We start from the raw sequence: 14,936 nt of genomic DNA, 5'->3' as shown, positions 1-14,936 counted from the left end.
TTTATGTCAATTAATAGAGTGCCCGAGTTTCTGGCACTTGAAACACCACACGGGATTTGAGATGTCATTTTCAGTCAGTTCCTACAATCCTATGCATAAAATAATAGGATCAGTCCACATACTTCTCAAACATTCTATTAAGTAAATAAACATGACTCATATTTCAACAATACTCAAATGTTTCACAACAGAGTATGCTATTACTCTACATATTATAAAATTAGGTTCAATCAGTTCTCAGTGCAGGGGGGAAAAGTGGAAGGAAAAGAGGAAACATTAAGAAAGCAACACAGCTAAAGCCACAAACATTTGTATCTGGAAAATTACACAAATCAACATTCAGGAGTGACAGTACAATAAACAATTAGTGTAGACAGATGTCTCTCACCTGGTTGCTTCTTTGGTTTTTCAATACTCCAGCTGACCTTGTTTCGATTTTTTCCAGCTAACACTGCATTGTGCGAGACCGTTCTGTTCCCAAATGGACGCATAGTGGGTTTTGCTGATGCAGCCTTACTGGTACCTGTCATTTAACCAGATAGTGAATAACGACAAAAACACAGAAAATCCTAAATACTAGGATAGTATGTATACAAAATTATAGAGATAAAGATTATATCAAAATACTCACAAAATAGTTGAGCAAAATGTTGTGGATTTTTACAGAATTAATGAAGACAGAGGTTTGAAACATTACATCACCACATAATTTCCTTCACTAAAAATTTCCTCAACTAAAAAGTAGCAAATATACCACAGAGCATGACATCTTGCATCGTAAAGATAGATCACCATTAACAATGATGCCCTCACTTCATAAGACACTATGGAGAAGCTTGGAATTTAATCAAACATACTGGCACACAATCTACTGAGTTACCGAATGTTACCCTCTGACCTTCATTTTTTTGGTCAAATTCTTGGGCAAATATTTCTTCAGCCATTGTCACAAGTGGCAGAATATCAATGTAAATTATCAGTCTCAGCCATGGAACTGGAATCTTTAAAACTATAGAAGTCATCAAATGCAAATGAGAATAACCATGAAAAAAAAATCATGAGAAAAATTCATTTGGAAGTAAAAGCTCTAGTCTTTGTGTATAAAGAAATTAAATTGAAATATTTTCGTAATGCCAATATATATATAACTGTCAAATAAAAAAATATGTATTGATGTTAATTCATTTTTGTGGAATAAATGATCTTTTCCCCTTTTTGTTCCTTTTTTTCTGGCAAATAATTCATCATCATGTAACTTCCAACTTGTTAACTTCAGGCCAGAATCTGATTTAACAGTTATATTCAGTCAAATTATAAGTAAGTTTTGACACCATTACAGTGCCATAAATTCACATTTCCTGGATTATTTAAATGTATTTTCTACACACTTTCACCATGCACTTGTAAATATGGTGAACGAGTTGATCATTTCTTTATTCTTTGGCTCTCAGGCTTGCTTTAATTAACTAATGTACAGCAACATCTGCAGAATGGTGCCAAAAAATGTACAATGACTGTCTCCACTATTAGTATCTGAATCAGTAGCAAAAATGGCTGGCATGCTGCAAGTCACCAGTTCAAACCCGGCCACCAGCAATTATCTGTTATTGGGTAATTATCATTTCTGGAAGATTCTTGAAATATCTTATGTCTGCAATGTTCATATTTTCTGGAACATTTGACATTTGCATAAATAACTCCAACTTCCACCCAGAAGTTCAGTTCTGTTCTGGCTTTCATAATAAACGTGCTTCTACATCTACATCTACATAAATACTCCACAAGCCACCATGGAGTTCGTGGTGGAGGGTGCCCTCTACCACTACTAGTCACTTCCTTTCCTGTTCCACTCGCAAATACAGCAAGGGAAAAATGACTGTGATATGCCTCCATATGAGCCCTAATCTCTCTAATCTTATCTTCATTATCCTTATGTGAAATGTACGTTGGTGGCAGTAGAATCGTTCTGCAGTCAACCTCAAATGGAAGTTCTCTAAATTATCTCAATAGTGCTCCTTGAAAAGAACATCACATTACCTCCAATGACTCCCATTTGCGTTCCCGAAGCATTTCCATAATACTTGTACATTGTTGGATCCTAGCGGTAACAATCCTAGCAGCCTAACTCTCAATTGCTTTGATGTCTTCCTTTAATCCTGATCTGGTGCAGAATCCCAACACTCTAACAGTACTCAACAAGGGGTTGAACCAGAATAATATATATGACCTCCTTTACAGATGAACCACACTTTCTTAATATTCTCTCAATAAATTGAAGTCAACCTTTCTCCTTCCCTATCACAATCCTCACATGGTCATTAAATTTCATACTGGTTTGCAACGTTACACCTAGATATTTAATTGACATGACTGTGCCAAACAGCACACTACTAATGCTGTACTCAAACATTATGGGTTTGTTTTTCCTACTCATCTGCATCAACTTACATTTTTCTACATTAAGAGCTAGCTGCCATTCATCACACCAACTAGAAATATTGTCCAAGTCATCTTGTATTCTCCTACAGTCACTTGAGAATGACACCTTCCTATACACCACATCATCAGCAAACAGCGGTAGACTGCTGCTTATCCTGTACACAAAATCATTTATGTATATAGAAAATAACTGCGGTCCTGTAACCCCTGGGAAACTCCTGATGATGCCCTTGTCTCTGATGAACACTCACTGTTGAGGACAACATACTGGGTACTGTTATGTTAGTAGTCTTTGAGCCACTCACTTATCTGGGAAACTATTCTGTATGCTTGTACCTTCATTAACAATCAGCAGTGTATCACCGTACCAAATGCTTTACAGAAAATTAAGAATATGGAACCCACTTGCTGCTCTTCATTCATCATTTATGGGATCTCAAGCAAAAAAAGGGAAAACCGAGTTTTGCAGGAGTGATGCTTTCTAAGACCATGTTGATTTCTGGACAGGAGCTTTTTCCCTCTCAAGGAAATTTATTATATTTGAACTGAGAATATGTTCAAAGATTCTGCAGCAAACCAATGTTACAGATATTTGTCTTTCATTTTGTGGGTTCGTTCTTTTACCCTTCTTATATACAAGAGTCACCCACACTTTTTTCCAGTTATCTGAGACTTGGCACAGGGTGAGAGATTCGCGATAAATGCAAGCTAAGTAAGATGAAATTGCTGTAAAGTACTCATTGAAAAACCAAATTTGGATTCCATTGAGGCCTGGTGACTTACTTGCCATCAACTCTTTCCGTTGTTTGTCTACACCAGAGATGCTTATTACTATGTCCTCCATAAGGCAGTCTGCGTGATGGTCAAATGATGGAATGTTTGTACAATTCTGCTAGATTAATGATCTCTCAAATGCAAAATTTAAAGTTTTGGCTTTACTTTTGCTATCTTCTACTGCACATCAGACTGGTCGGCAAGTGACTGGACAGAAGCTTTAGACCCACTTCACGATTTTAAGTAGGACCAGAATTTTCTTGAGTTCTCTGCAAGATCTATTGCTAAGGTATGATGGTGGTAGCTTTCCGTTCTAAGTGATGTATTGCACTCGTGACACTGCATCTGGATTTGGACTAGGGTGACATTATGATGAGACATTGTTTCGTTGAGACACTGGTTACTTCAAAACATCTATATCTCTGTCACTCCAATTAGACAATGTAATAGGCATCGTCTACATGGACACGAGCCAGAATACGAGCACTACAATTGCTCGCACAGTTCATATATTCAGGAGCCAATGGATTCCAGGCCAGCAGTGAGTCAGCTGCACATCAGGCACCCATCAATTTTCTCCGGAGATGCTGGTTAGTACCCAAAAAAATGACTGAAAGGATTCGACCAACTTCCAAATACAACATATGGCATGAAATGATGTGTTTTGCAAATGTGTAGAAGCTCAACATCTGGAATAAATTCTAGCTTGAACTGAAGGAAATGTTTGGCAAGAATCAGCATCAAGTCCACTAAGTGGAAGAATAACTGAAGAAGAGGGCCCAATGTCATGAGGACACGAACCAGTCCTAGATACAGCACGTTTTGGCCTATGCCCCATTGCTGATCCAAATATGAAAGCTGACAAAACTTCACATTTGGTGAAAGGAGTTGCAGGAGACATGTACCAAGCTCTTCTGATAAAAGATGTCACACAACCGAGGAATTCATCAAGTGGTGCCAGCACATCACGGAAATGTAACAGCAATGAATCAGGTGAAAGAAGTATGACGGACTCCCAAATGTGGTTGCAATGGCAATTTTGGAAGATCAGCATGACTTTCCCTCTCTCGAATGTTAAGTAGTGAAAAGAGATACAGCATTTTATGGCAACCAGAAATGTTCGACCAAGTAAGCAAGAGACAGCAGTTATGAATGTCAAAGCAATACATCAAGAAGTAACAGAGAATGCTGAAGAACAGGTCTGCCAATCCTTAGCACCTGTCTCTGCCACCAGCCAAACATGCCAGGAAGAATGGACTTGGCAAACTCAGACTTGGGCTGCAACCATCAAACGACAACCCAGCACTGACCAACACAGATATAACCTACTCCTACACCGACTATATCATCCCGTTGACGAACAGACACTGCTGGCCACTGTGGCCGAGTGGTTCAAGGCACTTCAATCTGGAACTGCACGACTGCTACGGTCGCAGGTTCAAATCCTGCCTGGATGTGTGTGATGTCCTTAGGTTAGTTAGGTTTAAGTAGTTCTAAGTTCTAGATGTTAAGTCCCATAGTGCTCAGAGCCATTTGAACAGACACTTGGAAGACAGACGACAGCCTACAAGTGTATTTCAACTGTGGACATCCCCTGTACATGTTGTATGCTACTGCAGAGAAGATGGCGGGTTTTCAACAATTACTATACTGCCAGATGTCAACCATCACAATAGTTCTATTCACGCCAGTCAACTGCAGACGACTGTAATCGGCCTACAGGACAAAGCCCACTGCCATAACCTGAATGAGGTTGCTTCTCAACATGCCATAGCCATTCCCCATCACCGTACAGAGGTGCCAGCTTCTCATCCAGCTGCTGACTTCCGTTGGATGCTTATCGCCGTCAGTTAAAGAAGACTATGTTCCGTGGTATGAAAGCAATAGTGCTGAAAGTTGAAAATGGGAAACATTCCAGCTGAAGGGAACACATATTGCAAGCATAACCACCAATGACAGAACACAGCCCCTCGAATTTGTCATTGTAACAGAATGTAGTCATAATGTTGTCAATCAAGATGCTAAGTTAAACTGTGGAGCTTTCCTTGACTGCAAAAAGCTACTCAGGCTCATGAAAGAAATCGACATGCCAGCGACAATAGTAAGCAATATGGGTGGTCAAGAAAGCTTGAGATCATTGTCACTAGCAGCCACAACTCATCCCTAAAGGCACATGTGTAAGGACAGCCAAACCTATCCAGGGAGAGCAGCTTACTGGCATCAACGAAGAAGCATGCTCCGCTACTACTACAGACAACACAGAGCAGAAAGCTACTACTGAAATGCCAATAGGATCTGGCCTGACTGAGGAACAATTTTAGTCTATGATAGACATTCTGCATAGATTTTCAAATGCGTTCAAATCTGGAGTGGAAGCAGGACATGGTTAAATACAGCATCAACACTGGGGTCATCCACCAATTAGCCAGCATTTATATAGTGTGTTGCCAGTTGAATGATGAATAAGTGGAGGAGTTACTGCAAGAATATCATTGAACCTTCAGACAGTCTTTGATCATCTCCTGTCATCCTTGTCAAGAAGAAGACTGGCACATGGTGTTTCTGCATTGGCTACTGACAACTAAACAAAAACATGAAAAAAGACATCTACCCAATGCCACAGAATAATGACACCCTAGGCCGCTTGAAAGAAAGAAACATAGTATTCCTCAACTATGGACATGCAAACAGGCTACTGACTACTGGCAAATCGAGGTTGATAAAGCTGATTGGGAAAAAAAGACTCTCTTCAGAACTTCTGATGGTCTCTATGAGTTCAAAGTTACGCCACTTGGACTGTGTAATGCTCCAGCCACTTTTGAACATGTGATGCACAACCTGCTTGTCATTATCTCAAAGACATTTGAAGAACATCGAAGCTGTATGAGAACCATGCTGAAGTGTGTTTGGACATCAGGCCTCCAGCTGAATCCAAAACATGCCTCTTCACCACTCATGAAATAAAAATCTTAGGGCATCTAGTGAATTACAGCGGAGTCCATCCTGATCCACAGAAAATAAGAGCAGTCACAGAATTTCCAACTCCTCAGCACATTCGTGATGTGAGAAATTTTCTCAGAATATGCTTGTACAACCAGCAATTTATAAAGGACTTGTCAATCAAAGCATGTCCTTTGCAAGAACTACTGCAGAGAGACCAAATTTTCTACCATCATCTCCAGTTCACGCATTGTGTGATGAGAATGCTGAGACAAAACTTCCCATTGACATTACCGGTTGTGGGGTAGGTACAGTTCTAGCGCAAATTCAGGAAGGTGCTGAATGGTGATAGCTTAAACTTCCAGAGTGCTCTCCAAACCTGAGAGGATCTACACAACCGAGAAAGAATACCTCACTTGGCAAAACATTTACCGCTGTGCTGGATCAGCATTCCCTACACTGGCTGCCTAGCTTGAAGGATCCACTGGATTGAATGTCAAGATAGGCACTGATGCATCAGGAATATGACATCACAGTGGTGTACAAAATCAGATGCAAACCCAAGGATGCTGCATACCTTTCAAGGAATCCTTCGGTGGAACACAGCCGCATGAATGAAATCTCAGTCATCGCTGCATTAAATGAGATTGTTGCTAAACAGAGGGAAGCTAGAGCACTTCTGAAAACCATAGGAGTCTTGAAGGAAGAGGAACAAACCAAATGAGAATTCCAACAAATTAACAGACCACTTGTATAATAGGAACTATGATCCAGTGGGCAGAAATAGTTGCTCGTCATTCCAGCTCAACTATGGCCAGCTATCCAGAAGTACTTCTACAGTGCTCCAACATCTGATCACCAGCAATTCGTATAGACTCTAGACTGAATCAGATGCAGTTATCACTGGACACATCTCTACCGATCTGTTAGATACTGTGTAGGCCACTGTAAGGAATGACAATGACAGAAACATGTGCTGCAATTACTTCCGGGGTATCTGATACCAATCTTGCCTGCAGCACCGCCACTCCACTGAACTGAAACTGTCCTCTTAGCGGTAGGTTCCTGAAGTCTACAAATGGGAATCAATGGATAATAATAGCCTGCACTGACTACATCACCCACTATGCTGTCACTAAAACCTGTGCTGACTGCTGAAGCTTCAGAAATTGGTAAGTTCCTTGCAGAAGACATCATTTTTAAGCAATGAGCACCCCATGTGAGATGACATGTGATCATGGAAAACTTTTCCAGTCAAGATTAATACCAGAGGTGTTTTAAATTGTGACATCACCCACAGGATCACAACTTCCTACAATCCACAGATGAATGGCATCAGAAAACACTTTAATAAAATGTTGGCAGATTACACTCTCAATGTACACTGATATCAAACAGAGAGATCAATATACAATCCTGCCGCCAAGACATTCACATATAACACACTGAAGCAAGACACTATAGGCATCACACCATTCTTTCTGTCCACAGTCGTGAGGCTGAAAAGACATTGAGTACGCTGATACTGTTTCAACCAGACGATACTCAGCATTACTATGTGAAACACCTCATCACCAGCACAAACGAGGTGAGGCAGATGGCTTGCATATGGATCTTTGACACCCAGGAGGAAGACTGAGAGCACTATAATGCCAAGCACAAGAAGTGAGATACAGCCTAGGACACTTGGTAAGGATTTGTAAGCACGTGCGGAAAGGAGGACTACTACTACTACTACTACTACTACTACTACTACTACTAATAATAATAATAATAATAATAATAATAATAATGGCGTGTGACGAGGGCCTCCCGTCGGGTAGACCGCTCGCCTGGTGCAAGTCTTTCGATTTGACGCCACTTCGGCGACTTGCGCGTCGATGGGGATGAAATGATGATGATTAGGACAATACAGCACCCAGTACCTGAGCAGAGAAAATCTCCGACCCAGCCGGGAATCGAACACGGGCCCTTAGGATTGACAGTCTCTCGCGCTGACCACTCAGCTACCGGGGGCGGACAGGAGGACTACTGAAAATGTCACTAAAATGCTACTTTGGCCTGTATCATATCCTTCATTGCTTGTCAGATGTCATATATGAAACTAAGGATGGTGATCCTTATAATGAAAACAAAAGTGGAGAGACAGTCCACATCCTCCACATGAAGACCTACTAGAATCCAGATATACAGATCAACAACAGGAGGTTCGAGGAAACTGAAGACTCACTCGATGATGACCAGAATTCGAGGATATGCCACGAGTGCTATATAGAGGGCCACTGACAAGATCTAAATCCAAGGTGCTGTAGTTGGCTCAAGTGAGGAGTTCTGCAACAGTAGGTCACTGTTCCTCCAGGAAAGGGTGCATGTTGTGGTGCATGCAGTGTGGCATAGTGGCTAGTGCCTGCTGCAGACTGCCAGTTCAAACCCAACCACCAGAAATCATTTGTGTTTATTAGTATTTATCATTTGTGGCATGTTCTTGAAATATCTTATGTTTATATATTTTGGAATACTGAATGTTTGTATAGGACCATAGGAACAGGGTGCAATAATTCATTTGTGAAGTATGAAACCAGATTATCAAATTAGTAAGACATGCAGTGATGATGTAATGGGTGTGACAGTTCAAAGGCGACTTAGTCTTGTGTGTAGACAAGCCAAACTAAAGCGTCCACAAACCAAGTGGACTGTGCAAGTGGGGCAAATTATTATGGAATTTGTTGGTGCAGATCATACTGCTTGAAGAAATGTAAATACTGAGTGCCGTCAAGGTGAGTACCTCAAATGCTAATTAACCAACACAAGCCTGCACAGGTGGCAGTTTACTGAGTGATGTTAACAAATGATTATGGTATGCATAAACTGTGTTTCTTTTCCACCATCTATCACAGTAGATGATACATGTTTGCAGTTTTTCAGTTCTCAAACAAAACTGCTCTTGGCAAAGGAAACACAGATCTTGCCCACCACAGATGAAATTTTAGGTTACTGTCAGTGTATAGCAAGTTATGGTGATTTTGTTTTGGGAAAGTGAAGATGTCCACCCAACTTAATTCTAAAGAGCACTCTCTTAATGGCTGCATCCTATGAACTTATTATGAGGATGAAGATTCTGCAAACATCAAACAAAAGCAATCAGAAAAGCTGCTCATCTATTTTTGTCATCAAGACAATGCTCCTGCTCGTCAGAGCTTCCTGACTCGGGAATTTCTTGTAACAATAATATTTACGTAGTGTCTCATGCTCCTTCATCGTCTCACGTAGCTCCCAGCAATGTTGTGCTTTCCAGTCAAACCAAAACTGCATAAGCAATTTGTCAGTGGTCAAAACAAACACCTATCAAAGCATTTGCAACTGCCATGGAGCCACAGTACCTACATTGTGAAAAAAATACATAAATGTGCAGTGAGTTTATATTGAAAAGGAGCAACATTTAAACTTTCTGATGTAAGCAGTTTGTCAGAAAAGATAAGGAGACTTTAGATCCTGAATCTCCTAAAATTGATAAACAGTAGATTCAAAGACTTACTCGGTGCATTTTGTGCTGCTTCACGGCGTATTTGTTGGATTCTATTCAACATTAGATTTGTGTATACCTGCCGTGATGAACTGCGATTGTATATATTTTTTTCTTCTTCCACTGCCTGAAATGATAAACTACATGAAATATTGAAGTAGTACAAAAATGGGATAATGGCATTATTATTATTATTATTATTATTATTATTATTATTATTTGACAAAAATAGGATACTATTATTATTATTATTATTATTATTATTATTATTATTATTACTAATTACCTCAGGACACAGGAACATATTAATTTAAAAGAATTCCTGCTATCAATACAGTGACAAATTGTACTGTGATGTTCTTAAAATGCTGAGTGTATGCATTATACTGAAGTCTACAGAAAAACACATTAACATTTCAAGTTTGCCAAAGAGTACAAGAAATGGACACTATAGATTAGCTACAACTGGCTATTATCCTCACTAGCACACAGAAGTGGGTAAAACTTTCAAAAAATGCTGAAGCCAATGGGTAGCAAGAGTTCCAAAAATGTCACAGCTTCTCCCGTGCATCCAAAGCAGACAATTCAGATGCTGTAGATTCTGATGATGTTCTCTCCAAATGTACATAAACTACCAGGGAACAATATGATTCATTCACCGTAATCACCATAGATGAAACATGTTTTGTTCTCTGTAGAAATGAACCTTATACTTAAGTTTCATTGGATGAACTGCATATAATATACAACATTCTCATTACTACATGCTGAAATTTATTGTATGTTTCACCTTCCTCCTGTTAGGATTATACATCCCATAACAGATAGCCCAACAGTGATAAAATAGTATAATTAAATAGAAAACATATTGAGAGTTGTTTGTAATGTTGTTTATGCACAATCTGAGCCTGACGTAATATATCTGAATGGCCATGGAAGTAAAGTGAGAGAAATTAGGGCTCACACAAAGGATTATAGACAGTCATTTTCCCCTCACTCTATTTGCGAGCAGAACAGGGAAGAAAATTTGACCATGATTTATTTCCTGTGTTGTTTCATCTTTAATACATCTGTATTATTACACAAACTGCTGCACAAAAACACTGGGCACATCAGCTGTCTGCTTCCAAATACTCTCTCTAACCTACAGTTATACCACATTACAAAACAAAATTGTTATTATAGGCTTTACATTTTTCTTATATATAAAATTAATGTTGTGCATTACTAATGAACCAAAAGAATGAAACTTCTTAGCAAGTGGATGAATGAGTGATTTGACAAAAATTGTGACAAATAAATTTTAGAAAGAACAAAAGCAGATAATGTAATAATGAAACATGAACTCTACTGAAAATGGATTTCTTTAAATCAAATTTTCTTAAAAGTATTCCTGTACTTTTTTCTTCAGGATATTAAGTAAACAGAACTATTGGGTTGGTGCATACATTTGCAGCATTTTTCCATAAGTTTAATATACACATAACAGAGACTTTAGTCATCAATAACATATTCTCCTTCACTGTTTACAACAGGCTGTCAACTTTTCGATTCCATCACTGTAGAAATCACATGGTTTTGAGATGAAGAACTCACTGAGCCATGTTCGGAGTGCCTTTTCATCTGGAAAGGAAGTTCCTTAAAGGTTGTTCAACAGAGTACCGAAAAGGTGAAAATCTGAGGGTGCAAGAACAGGTGAATAAGGTGGGTGCAGAATAACTTCCCAATCCAACTCCCATACAGTGTTTTTTGTCAGTCTACCAGAATGTGGACGAACATTATCGGGGAGTAGCATCACTTCACCCAGTCTTCCTGGTCATTGTTCTTGGACTGCACCTGCACGATGTCTCAGTTGATGACAACAAATGTCGACAGTGATGGTTACACCTCGTGGAAGCAATATGTAGTACACCACACTGTCACTGTTCCACCATGCACACAGGTCTTTGTATGAGGAGTTTCTGCTTTGTTTGGGCTCAACTCTTCCTTTCTTTCCCTTATGTTAGCATAAAGACATAATTTCTCACCACTAGTAATGATACAGAATAGGAATGGTCAGTGTTGCTCACGAGCTAATTGATTACAAGCAAGCAGAGATGCTCATATGGTCACCCGCTGATTTTTGTGAGTTTGGCTTAGAGCATGTGGTACCCATACACCCAAATTTTGAATCTTCCCCATTGTATGCAAATGTCAGATTATTCTGGAATGATCACAGTACATCACATCTGTCAGTTCTCAAATACAACGACGTGGATCATTGTGGATTAACACGTTTAAAGGATTTTCATCAAACCCCGAAGGTCTTCCTGAATGTGAAGTCATTAATGTCAAAACAATCCTATTTAACAGGAGAAAACAGTTTTCTTGCCATGCTCTGTCCAATGGTATTATCCCCATACATGACGAAAATATTTCTGAATGCCACCACTTTTGTCACCCCTCAATTGAACTCAAACAAAAGAATATGTTGGAAATGTTCCGATTTCTCCACTTGGCACTCCATTTTCTAGCATCCACTGCTCCACTCACTCTCTCAAAACAACAATATGTACACTCAAACAGCAACAGTGAAATACAAATAAAAAATGACAGTTGATAAATAAATCCATATAAAATGTAATACCAAAATGTATAACAAAAATCCTACTAACTTATGCACCAACCTAATACTTGCTCAAAATAGCGCATACAAAATAAGATTCCTCTAAAACAAAAGTTTAATAAAAAAATTACACATTTTCTAAATCCACTGAAAGTATAGGCAGATAAATGGCAGTTTGAAATTTCTTGACAGTATTTAACAAGAAGCAACAAATGTTTTAAACATTTCAACACAAACATCAGTTTCCAGACAAAAAAATTAACTGCCACTGTAACTTCTACATAAATCAAGTAACACTAACTACAGCAATTTGGGGTTTATAAAACCTTCTTCTAAAATTGTCATAATTTCTTTACTGAGTAAAGTGGCAGACATTTCAAACTTAGGTTAAATAAAAACCTTGCAGTTTTTCATCTGCAACAGCCAAACAAATGTACAGGAGCTGACCTTTTGCTTGATATTGAGTACACTAATGACAATACTAAAAATGACAAACATTCTGCATGTACAATATAAAATAAAAAAACTGGAAATTCAACAAAAAAAACACAAATTTTAAGACAAAAACTGCATGGCCTAATTACATTCTAAATCAAATGACAAAATTTTATGAAAATATTGTTTGAAGACATTTGTCTACTGTAATTCTGGTGTTTATCTCAATATCACCTTCCATTGTCTTCTGAAATAAGCTTGTCAACATTTCTGCAAAGTCATTAATTCAACAACTTACAGAAAACCTTAACTCTTTTGATTCATTTTCAAGATACATTACTAATGATTTATGAGAACAGTAAATTCTTTAACAGCATTTCTTTCTCGTAAGATGATCCTCTCTCTCTCACTCTGTGTGTGTGTGTGTGTGTGTGTGTGTGTGTGTGTGTGTGTGTGTCGAATAAAATTAATTTAAATAAACATGTTTTGATGCAAATAGCTTATGTGGCCAATGTTTGTGTGTGTCAGTTTGTTGGAAGTGATTGTGTATTAAGAGATGAAACATAGTGGGAATTCATCATAGGCAAGAAGTGAAGCAGACTTTTCGTAAAACACAGATAGTCAATAGCGTTGTGGTCCATTTTACATTAATATTCACATATTCTTCCCATATATTTATCATTCTAACCCCTCTCACTTGAAATATATTCATCAGGCCAAATCAATTACCAATGTAAATTTGTGAACTGTAAGATGAAGATTTTCAATCTGAAATGCGTATGGGTTCAGTAAAAAAACGAAACTACTATAGTTACTAATGCAATATGCATTTGAGGGTAATACTGAGATCCCAATTAATATAAAAACTACAAACGAAACACATTTTTCAACAGTTCTGTAAAATCCCTGCACTGTATTTCTTTGTATTAAAACATGATGATATTTTAACTGCATAAAAGTTTACATTTACACTGGTTCTGGGTTGATGCAAGAAAAGAAGAAAGTAAGTTAAATAAAATTACCTTCTCTTGTGCTTCACCTTCACTGTGATAAAAGTTAACATATTCACTAGACAGCAAGTTGAAATAATTCTGTCGAATATGTGCTGGGATTTTACCACCAACTTCAGCTGTTATGGTGGCCCTTATTTTTACGTCCTGGAATCAGGAAATAATATAACAGAAACTGACATCATTAATAAAACCAACTGAAAACACCAAAAGATACAAAAGATCACATACATAATCCTGTTTCATAAATTGTTTAATTATTTACCTCATTATGATATGGAATATTTCAAACTGGTTTGTAAATAAAACATATTTTCTCAGTGAAACTATGGATAGATTTTGACCACTTACGTGACAGACTTCTACGTTAATCTTAATCTACATTTAAATATAGTAACTGGGCCAACCAGAAATTTATCTATGTAGTAGGAGTAGCTGACAAGCAGAAATAACTTTAGTTTGTTTGCAAAGCTGTTTTCATTGTCTATCACTACCTTTAATTTACAATGTACATAGTAAAATATTTTTATGGTTGCATAATTGCCATTAATGAATACTATTTTTCAGATATTAATTGGTTCTTAGTAACACACTTTATAAGAAAGTAAATGTACAGGGTGTTTAAAAAAAAAAATTCCATATATTCCTACAGGGGGTAGTATGGATCAAAACTAAAGGAAAGTTTGTCTACTTATACGTCCAGGAACTTGTTGAGATAGGAGTTGTTTTACTTGTGATGAGTAATGCGTAGTATTTAGTGATGTAGGCCGCCTTATTATTCACGACAGATGGCACAGTAAACTACAACAACACATGTGTTAGCACACGTAAATCCTCATGCAATTGTGAATGTCAGGCATCGATATCACTTCAGTACCAATGTATGGGCAGGACTTTTTGGTAACAGATTAATAGGGCCATAAATTTCACCAAAAGATTAACAGGTGCTGTGTATCACCAGTTTCTGTGCAATGAATTGTCAGCTCTATTGAAGAAGGTCACCCTTGTAAAAAGGCAACTGTGGTTGAGGCATCACGCAGCACCACACTATGCTACAGTGAATCATATGACAGCAAGGGCGATGGATTGGTCAAGGTAATGGGGTAGGACCACTTTCCCATTCACTGGACCTGAATTTGTTGGATTTCTGCCTGTGAGGACATTTAAATGCATTGGTGTATGCCTAAACCACTGACAATGTGCAGACTTT

General features: G+C 38.2%; 1 protein-coding gene across 1 annotated transcript in view; it reads right to left on the bottom strand.

The window, feature by feature from the left end:
• Positions 1-14,936, bottom strand: part of LOC126469754 (RNA exonuclease 1 homolog) — a 223,285-nt gene that overhangs the window by 34,470 nt on the left and 173,879 nt on the right. The window contains exons 7-9 of the mRNA XM_050096969.1: positions 13,739-13,873; positions 9,689-9,803; positions 389-523 (exon numbers count right to left, since the gene is read on the bottom strand). Coding sequence (XP_049952926.1) covers positions 389-523; positions 9,689-9,803; positions 13,739-13,873 — 385 coding nt within the window. The remainder of the gene's footprint in view (positions 1-388; positions 524-9,688; positions 9,804-13,738; positions 13,874-14,936) is intronic.

This window comes from Schistocerca serialis, chromosome 3, assembly GCF_023864345.2.
Source record: "Schistocerca serialis cubense isolate TAMUIC-IGC-003099 chromosome 3, iqSchSeri2.2, whole genome shotgun sequence".
Classification (NCBI taxonomy): Eukaryota; Metazoa; Arthropoda; class Insecta; order Orthoptera; family Acrididae; genus Schistocerca; species Schistocerca serialis.
This window is presented reverse-complemented; position numbering and strand designations above follow the sequence as displayed.